This window comes from Ovis aries, chromosome 1 (assembly GCF_016772045.2).
Source record: "Ovis aries strain OAR_USU_Benz2616 breed Rambouillet chromosome 1, ARS-UI_Ramb_v3.0, whole genome shotgun sequence".
Lineage (NCBI taxonomy): Eukaryota > Metazoa > Chordata > Mammalia > Artiodactyla > Bovidae > Ovis > Ovis aries.
Window position 1 is genome coordinate 88,699,844 of NC_056054.1, and position 9,885 is coordinate 88,709,728.

Sequence of the window (9,885 nt, forward strand, 5' to 3'; positions counted from 1 at the left end):
ATGCTGCTAGTGCCTCAAAAAACTACAGCCTGCTGTACTCGTCAAGGCCATCGCATGGTAAGCGTTAGCTGGTGAACGAGGCACTGGAAGACGAAACCTACTAAATTATGCTGAGAGGCCTCTTTCTTTAGGGGACAAGGTCTTCTGAAGAAAATAGTGAAAGTTCACTGGAAATCAACTTAAAATATTAAGATAATCCTAGATACCTCAATCTAAAAACTTTTACTCCATTTAATCTGATGATTTAAAGATTTTTATTATCATGGTAAAAGTGTTTTTATGACTTGAAATTAGTCAAGATTAACCTTTCTCACCTCTCTCACACACATCCCTTTATTTCCTCCTTTGGATCCATATAAATGCAGCTTTTTTCAGAGGTGGTAATTTAGCATTTGTTATTTTTCTGACACAGGGTCTTGGGCCCTTCTTTGGAGGTGTTGACAAGAGCGAGAGAATTTTTTCACACTGTTGTTTGGTTCACACTCTCAAGGCTTTTGCCAGGGAAGGAAACTCCCTTTTCTAAAACAGTAGTCTGATTTGATAAAAAATAAAATTTTAATTTCAATAAAAATAGCTTCTATTAACCTTCAGAGTCACTTGAAATGCTGAGCTATATATACAAGTACGTAAGAAAAAATACAGACGATTATAAAAAATAAAACATGCAGTGTCATATTTATTTTACATATGGATTTGGTTCAGAGTGTTTATAGGTTTTTTAGGTTATAATGGAGTGAAACCTAATCATAATGCTGCTTTAGTAAGGTAGGGCTTCCAAACTGACAGATAGACTGATATAATACATAGACAACATGGAGTATTGGAAGATGAAATTTGACATGCAGCATGAGAAAACATGAAACAAAGTAGAGTTTTCCCAACATTTTAAATTGAAGGCCAGTTACAACATGTGCAGGTTTGGTCGAACACCAGACCTTGGTTACACTGGAAGTAGAAGGTCCTGCCTCCTGCGCACTGGTAGAACTTGGTGTTGTCCTCAGGATCGCTATAAATGCCATCTGCTTTTCCAGTGCAGAAACCTTCATCTCCTTCACTGCCACCTTCTCCACCACTGCCGCTGTCTCCACCAATATTGGCACAGAAACCTTCACTTCTGGGTATCACTTGTTGATGATACCAAGTCTTGGTGGCTGATGGAGTGCATTCTAAAAGAACAAGAAGATCACTTCAGAGCATCAGCATACTGTATATTACAGTATATTAATACAGTATATTAAATTAGCTATATATATATATAAAATAGCTAATTTAATATACTGTTAAACTGATACTAGTATTCTAGGCTAAGCTACATTTCATCTTAGTGTTCATTACTTGCTTAATCTTTACAGGAACTACTAGGTCGATCTTTTTCTTTCACAGGTTTGTGGGAACTCATCCTGTCTTTTGGGGCTTGAGGACCAGGTATATCTGACACCAAAGTCTAGATTCTTAACCATTGCACCATATAGCTCTTTTTCTCCTCCATTTTAACCGCCTTCTCCTGACCAGGATTCAATAAAGAGGCACTGACGGAGCAGTGTTATGGAAAGAGCCTAGACTCTGAGCCAGACAACATGTTCAGTTACTGCCTTTGCATTTTCCAGCTATGAAACCTTGGATTAGTCGCAGCATCTATGAACCTCAGTGTACACATTTGTAAACTGGAGAGGCTATTTGTTGCTTCATTGGATTGTGTAGAATCAAGTCAGGTAATGGTTGTAAAGCATTTAGGTAAAAATGTAAAGGATATTTTCATTATTGTCCATGAAAATGTTGGTCTTAAGCCTGGCTTATATAATCATTTCATGGAAGTTAGTATAGATTAATTCTGAACAAAAATTGGGAAAATAAATTTCAACCACATTAGAATATTATACTATATGTTAGTGTATAGTAGTATATGCTGTACACTGGATCATTAAATCTATATTTAATCATATCATTTGCTCTGTCTTGAGGGAAAAGTAAATCACAATGAGGTTGATTTATTCCACTTTGTACATATTTATAACTTTGAAGCCACAGATCTTAGTAAAATGGCTTCATGATGAACTTAGGATTTGAAGCTAAAATTGCATTTTTTTACACTGCTCATACCTTACATTTGTAGCTCTTAATATTGTCATAGCCAACCCACTCAGTGTCTTTATAAGCATATGGAACTTTTTGGTCTTCAATCCAGCCATTTGTGGCTTCACTTAGGAATGTGCAGATCTATGAAGCGAAGGAAGAAGGCAATGTTGAGCATGTCACAGATTATGTCATGTATTGCACGAGGAAGGATGGGAAAAATAGTAAGAAATGGAAGAGCGATGGGAAAAGTGGCATTGTGAAATACCTACATTAATTTCACACATTTCTTTAGAAAGTGACTTTGTATCATAAAACAAAGATACAATTTCTATGAAACCAGGTTCAAAGAAGTGAAATTCCAATTCTATAACCACAGTTTAGTTGAGAAATGGTAAGCATGACCATGAGTGCTAAGGTCATTCTTCCAAAAACACTTGAGTCTCTGGCAAAAACTGCTAATTATTCTATCAGTCTGAATTTTTAACACAAGATTTGAGTAGTTGTTGTTTAGTCACTTAGTCATGTCTGACTCTTTGCAACCCCATGGCTTGCAGCGTGCGAGCCTCCTCTGTCCTCCACTATCTCCTGGAGTCTGCCCAAATTCATATCCATTTAGTCAGTGAGGCTGTCTAAGCATCACATCCTCTCCAGCCCTCTTCTCATTTTGTCTTCAATCTTACCCGTCATCAGGGTCTTTTCCAATAAGCCGGCTCTTCACATCAGGTGGCCCAAGTATTAGAGCTTCAGATTTGAGTAAATGCAATCAAATCAGATTTGAAAGAAGATCCAATTATTTGCCATCCCTGAGCTAAATTATTGAAATCCTTCTCCATCTATTTACATGGATGTAATAGAATTCAGTATAGTTTTGAACTATAGAAAAGATGGTCCCATATACTTCTAAACCCAAAAGGAAATTCACATTGATTTTTTTTTTTTCAAGTAAAAAGTGTTCTTCAGCCATCAACCTGCCTTTCCACAGGCTATATGCTCAGAGCTATGAGCTGCCAGGGTATAGGATCTCAAGAACATAAGGATAGCAAGATGACTTGGAGAGTGGAAGAATTTTCCCCAGGGCATTTTAGCCTGAATTAGCCATGGTGGTTACCTCATAGTAAGCCCAGAAGCCAGCCTCAAGTGTGTAAGGACCAGATGACCCTGCTCCAGAGACTGGGGCACAGACTGAGGTGTCAGAAGTGCTGAGCCGGAAGGTCCTCCCATAGGTGGGGAACCCCATGATGAGCTTCTCTGAAGGGACCCCATTGTCTCTCTAGTACTTCATGGCATATTCCTGCAGAAGCAACACAGACATTATTCCTCACCAGTGTTTGTCCCACATGATGAAAAATGTCTAGCTAACTGTCCCACAAAGAGAAAGCCTTCCAACAACCAACACTTCTAATCTCGTCCCTGTCTTTCTTCTGCATATGACTGGGGGGTTTTCTTTCTTACACAGTTGAAATAACGCATGTTGCCTTGATCCTTGGATCCTACGTGCAGAGCACTGTTGTGTCCTGTACATGGGTCCCAGCCACCATGGAAGTCATAGGTCATCACACTTATGAAATCAAGAAGCCTAGAACAAGAGAATTTGAACATCATGACACAGGAGCATTTTTTAATAGACAATTTAAGAGCAAGAAATGATAGCTGTGGAAATTCATGATGTCAAGTAGATATCCATATGATCCCATTAATGTGGCTTCCTAGGTGTCTCCTGGTTATCTTCTGCGACTCCCATGAGGCTAGACAGAAAGTCTCCTTTACTTCCTTGAAAGATTAAGGGCAAACCCAGATCAGAAGATAAGGAAATATAGTTGTTAAAGTATGTGTCTCAGAAACACATGTCTCTAGGATTATGGGAACTTGAGGTGGAAAGCACTCCTATTGTTTCGTCAGTAATAGCTTTCTCGCTTTTACAGCTTTTCAAAAGAAACTGTCAGTGAGAACTGCTGTTACATATAAAGATTTTCCAAGATCTTAAATCTTATTTCTCTTTCCCCTAAAGCCTACCATAGTGACAATATAAAGGGGTCACCTTATCCCAGAACCACTAAATATTCAAACATTTTTGGCAATTGATGGTACCAACCTTCTCAACATTATGTTTACATAACTACTGGGAATGCTTTCTACTAAAATGTTTAAGGAATCTCTGCTCTGGGATGTGGAGGCCCTGGGAGGCTCATCACACTCACTTTCCAATCTCTGCAATTTCATATCCTCTATCAATGGTCTCTTTGCCAGCCGACACAGCTGCTGTGATCAGCAGTCTGGGTTTTCCTGTTTCTTCAGCCTCTTCTTCAAAAGCCTGTATCATTTCCTGGAGAGAGAAAAGAGGGTGGATTTTAGTGGTTGTGTTCATTATCTATTCCCTATTGTGAATACCTCTTGAGATGGTTTCCAGCCTGTAACAATTTCCTATTTCTGAAAATAGCTCCTGAAATTTAGGGATAGAGTCTGGTAAGGTATAACTTGGAATAAATTGATGCAAACATGGAGTCCTTGAATCTAAGTCTCATTTAATGACAATTCTACAGAAAAAGCTCAGGAATTCCTGGCAGAGGGTCTAGGAGCTGTCCTCTCTGTTGTGACTTCACCATCCCTCTTAAAGCTCTATTCTCAGCATTTGTGTATAGCAAGGCTAATGTCTTTCCTGCCTCTAGGCCTTTGCAAATGCTGTTACCACATCCTTAGAAAATTCTTCCCATCCTTTGTATTCCTGGTTCTTTTTACTTTATATTGCTGCTCAAATGTCACTTCCCTGGGAAGACTCCCCTGAGCATCTAATTTTGCTGTTATCATTGCTCTTACCACGATTGACATTTATTTATTTATTAGCTCCATATTCTCCACTATGCTGTAATCCCAAGAGCAGGAATCAGGTTTACCTTGCTCCCTGCTCTGTATCCAGTGGGTCTAGATCACAGAAAGCACACAACACTTGTTGAATGAATGACATAGTGAAATTCCTTCTTCCTGATTCAAAACTTTATTTGAAAAGAAGATTCAAGATGGAAGTATAGGAAGACTCTGAACTGACTCCTTTCATGGACACAGCAAATCTACAACTACATAAAAAAAAAAAAATTCCCCTGAAAAGGACCTGAAAACCACATGAACAGTATTCTCAACAAAGGGTAAAAAGACAGCATTGAGATGGGTAGAAGAAACAGATACATAGTCATTCCAAGGAAAAACCACACTCCAGCCACAGTGATCCACAGTTGAAAGTGTAACAAAGGTACAGTTACCTGAAATTAACATGACATTGTAAATCAACTATACTCCAATAAATCTTTATTAAAAAACAAAGATACTTATTTTTCCTAAGGAATGAAAGTTTCAAGTTCCACATCATGCAAACCATCCCAAAGCTGCTTCTCAGGAGATAAAAGCATCTCCCTTCCCCCTCCCCCCCAAAAAAAAGAAGTTTGAAAACCAGTATGAAATACTCTCAGGAAAACCATAGAACTACAGGGGAAAGAAAGCTCATTTTTAAAGGGCCCAGTTTCACTTGATCAAAAACCTATATAAAATCACCAGATTGAAAAGTATATGGAAGATAGATGAAAGAGCCCCACTCACTAATCCTGACGCAGCTGCTAGAGAGTAAGGAACAGTGGGATGATCCCTAGGAACTGCGACCCTAGTAGGAGCCATTTTTGCCATCTCAAGCCACCTTACTAATAAAGGCACTGGTGGCATCACATTGGAAATCTCCATCTAATCTGTGGGTGCACATGGCCAAGAGTCCTGCCTACCCCTGTGCCTCAGCAGTGCCTCACAGTTAGCCAGGAAATAACCTTGCTGGGCACTGGCAGGTAGGGGCCCCCTGCAGTTCTGAGGTGCAGCCCTATCTCCCAGCACCTGGCATCCACTGAAAACAGACCCTGCAGCCATTAGAGGGGCAGCCCTGCCCACAAGCCCCCAGAAGCCACCGCGGATGAGTCTCACAGCCATTTTGGGGCCAGCTCACCCACTAGTTACTGGCAGCCACCATGGCATTTCAAGACCTAGTGCTGACCACCAGCATTCAGCAGCCGCTGTGGTGAGACCCCAGAGGCATCCTGCAGGGCCAGCCCTGCATACCGGTGTGCTGTCATCGTAGCTGTGACCCTGCCAAAACAGGAGAACATACACAGCCCACAGAGGGCACATGGCTTGTGCACATTGCTCAGGTGGCCAGGTAGGATAGTGCGCCTGAACCCCACAGGATATCTCCCACATAAAGCCACTCATCAAGACTGGGAGATGTAGCTGCTTTATCTAATGCATCAAAACAAACACAGAAAATTAGGGAAAAAATGAGGAGACAGGTTCTAATCAAGAGAAGAAGACAAAATCTCAGAAAAAGAATGAAATGAAATGGAGATAACCAATCTACCTGAGAACAAGTTCAACAAAATGATCATAAAGATACTGAACTTGGGAGGAGAAGGGAAGAACACAATGACGTCATCAACAAATAGCTAGAAAATATTTTTTAAAAACACAAAAACTAAACAGAAGTTATAACTGAACTGCAAAATACCCTATATATGTTCAACAACAGATTGGAATAGGTAGAAAAATCAGTGAGCCAAAAGACAAAGTAATGGAACTCACTGACACAGAGCAGCAGGTTGAACAAAGAATTTTAAAAAGTGAAGATACTTTAAGGAAACTTTGGTACAATATCAAGTAGAACAGCATTCCCATTATACAGTCCCAGAAGTAGAAGAGAAAGGGACATAAAATTATTTGAAGAAATAGCAACTGAAGACTTCCTAATCTGGGGAAGGAAATAGACATCCAAGTCCAAGATGCTTAGAGTTCAAAATAAAATGAACCCAAATAGACATGCTCCAAGACACATTGTAACACAAATGGTAAAATTTAATGAAAAAAGAAAGAATCTGCTGCTTTAAGGAAAGCAGAAAGGGAAAAATAATTTTGTTACTTAAAAGTGAAATCCCATAAGGCTATCATTAGATTTTTCTGCAGAAACCTTACAGGCCAGTAGGAAGAGGCATAACGTATTCTTACATATTCTTAGGCTACAAAGAAAGAAGGGATGAACACTAAGTTCTGGGAGGAGGGTATTAGTTTCTCTTCCTATATATGAGATGACAGGGCTTCCCAGGTGGCGCTAGTGTTAAAAAAAAAAAAACAAAAAACAAAAAAAAAAACCACCTGCCAATGGAGAAGACACAACAGACACGAGTTCAATCCCTGGATCAGGAAGATCCCCTGGAGAAGGAAATAGTAACCTACTCCAGTATACTTGCCTGGAGAATCCCATGGACAGAAGAGCCTGGCAAGCAGCAGTCCATAAGGTCTCAGAGTCAGACACAACTGAAGTGACTTAGCATACACATACACACACACACATATATATATACACATATGTTTGTCCTAAAAGTTCATTTGGATCTTTCCATAAGATGTTATAGGAATTCTACTCAGCCTTAATAAACAGTGAAATCCTGCCATTTGCAACCACATGGATAGAGGTAAGGGTATTTTGCTAAGTGAAATGAGTGAGAGGGAGAAAAACAAATACCATATTATATTAATCATATGTGGAATCTGAGGAGAAAAAAAAAAACAACCCAGCAAACAAATAAAATAAAACAAAAGCAAATTCATAGATACAGAGTGAATTGGTAGTTACCAGAGAGGAAGGGAGTGGGGGGTGGACAAACAGATAAAAGACATCAGCTTCATGATGATGGCTAATAACTGGATTTGTCGTTGCGATCACTCGGCAATGTACACAGATGTTGAACTATAATGCTGTGTTACCAGAAACATATAATAAAAAAAGAATTTCTTCATTGGATTCCTTCAGTTACCTATATCCTCCCAGTAAATTCTCTTTTGACTTAAGCTACCCACAGAGTCTGTTTCTATTGCTTACAACTCCCAAACACCTTCATAAGTGTGCTTCTGAGGACAGCAGCCTTTGCTATCCCTGGGAAACACAACTCTCACAGACAGTCCATGAAGGCACTGGCCTCTCCACGAAAAGACAGAGAACTAGCGCTTCATTCCCACCTTAATCAGGATGGTAAATCGCTGTTTGTCCTCAGCTGGGCTTCCCCTGGACCCCAGATATTCAATATCCAAGTCAATGCCGTCAAACTCATGTTGACGAAGGAAGTCAATGACGGAACAGATGAAGATTTTTCGGTTGGCAGCTGAGGAGACCATGGTGGTGAATCTAGGCAGACAGTTTGTCTATATTAACGTCACTGATCCCTAAATCATCCTTACACCCTTGAATATCAATTTTATTATGCATTTTATAATAACTTCTGTTGGATTTTTACAGCTAAGTGAATTCAAATTGTTAATGGTAATTAATAGAAAATTTTATAATTAAATTTTTATTTTATTCAGTATACCCAATGAATAATATTTTTCTGTTTATTGAATCAGTGGTATACGTGCATTTTACTTATTAGTGAGATCTTTCAGGGGCAGTGGTTTAGCTACCACAGTTCTTTGATCCTAAGATGTTTATTTTTCTATTTACTGTTTCCAAAATTAAGATGTGACTTATAAAATGTGAATGCATTTAATGAAGCACTTCTGACCCCCAATATATGAATATATTGTGAGTCTTGCATTTGAAGGTGACTTAATATCTAGAAAAATTAGTGCCTCTGCCATAGTCAGCAATTTTATAGTCTATTAACACATATTCAAACCCTCTTGGTTAGTTCCTGATTATAAAAAGCCTGTGGTAAACGCTTTGTAAACTGGATCACAACCTCCTTAATTCATCTTCTTTTTGTTTTTCTTTTTGTTTTTAGTTCTGGTATTCAATGGCTGTACTTTTTTTAAATCAAAAAAAATTGACTAGCACAAACTAGGTAATCTAAAATGTCAAGAGTAGAGATATTGTCTGGAGTTTGGGGGAATTGACCTGCAAAGATTTTCTTATTTAAGTGATTTGTGAGGAAGATAAGAAAAAATTCTACTGGCAGAGTGGACTTGAGGTTAAAAAAAGAAAAGAAAAGAAATATTGGTCAAATGCTATATGTGAGAATTAACTTGTTACCTCATAGGTAACTGCCAGAAGTTTCACTTGGCTATTAGAGTGAGAATAAAAACACTCATTACATTTTGCTCCAACATTTTAAGCATGACTGGCTACCTTGGGAAAACTGTGGAGGGAAGAAGAGAGGGGCAAGTTACTTTTCATGTCAAATAACTTTGTGCTGTCTAATTTTAAAATAATTATGGGAAGACATTGGGCTTCCCAGGTGGTGCTAGTTGTAAAGAACCCACCTACCAGTGCAGGAGACATGAGGCATGGGTTTGATCCTGGGTCAGGAAGATGCCCTGAAAAAGGGCATGGCAACTCACTCCAGTATTCTTGCCTGGAGAATCCCATGGACAAAAGAGCCTGGCAGGCTGCAGTTCATAAGGTCACAAAGAGTGGGACATGACTGAAGTGACTTAGCACACACAGCACATGGGAAGACATCAACTTCATAATTTAAAAAGTTGTTTACCACTGACTTGGACAACTTTCAACATACAAGTCAAGTCTAACCTCATCATCTCTTTTTTCTAACTCAGAGTCAAAAAGCCTGTGAGGTTACAAATCCTTTCTCTCTACTTCCCCAGAGAAGAGCCTATGACTCAGCCCAGGGCTCATGATCTTATGGCAGCCCAGGTGCTTCTCTGTCACCAAGCTAGTCTGTCTCACTCACCATTCTCTACTGTCTTTTGAGTGTTTCCCCATCATTTCCCCCATTCTACTGCTATTTCTCCAGGTCTGCTGCAGTCAGCCCTTTCCATCCATGGACAGTTTCT

The 9,885-nt window shown here is 39.3% G+C and overlaps 1 protein-coding gene across 1 annotated transcript; it reads right to left on the reverse strand.

Moving 5' to 3' along the window:
• Positions 1–1,121: 1,121 nt before the first annotated feature.
• LOC101106738 (acidic mammalian chitinase-like) lies at positions 1,122–8,485 on the reverse strand. The gene is given in 6 exon segments (XM_060396897.1): positions 1,122–1,166; positions 2,101–2,217; positions 3,185–3,367; positions 3,529–3,652; positions 4,275–4,399; positions 8,116–8,485. Coding segments are annotated over 6 exon segments (750 nt in total). The 5' UTR covers positions 8,272–8,485.
• Positions 8,486–9,885: the final 1,400 nt, after the last annotated feature.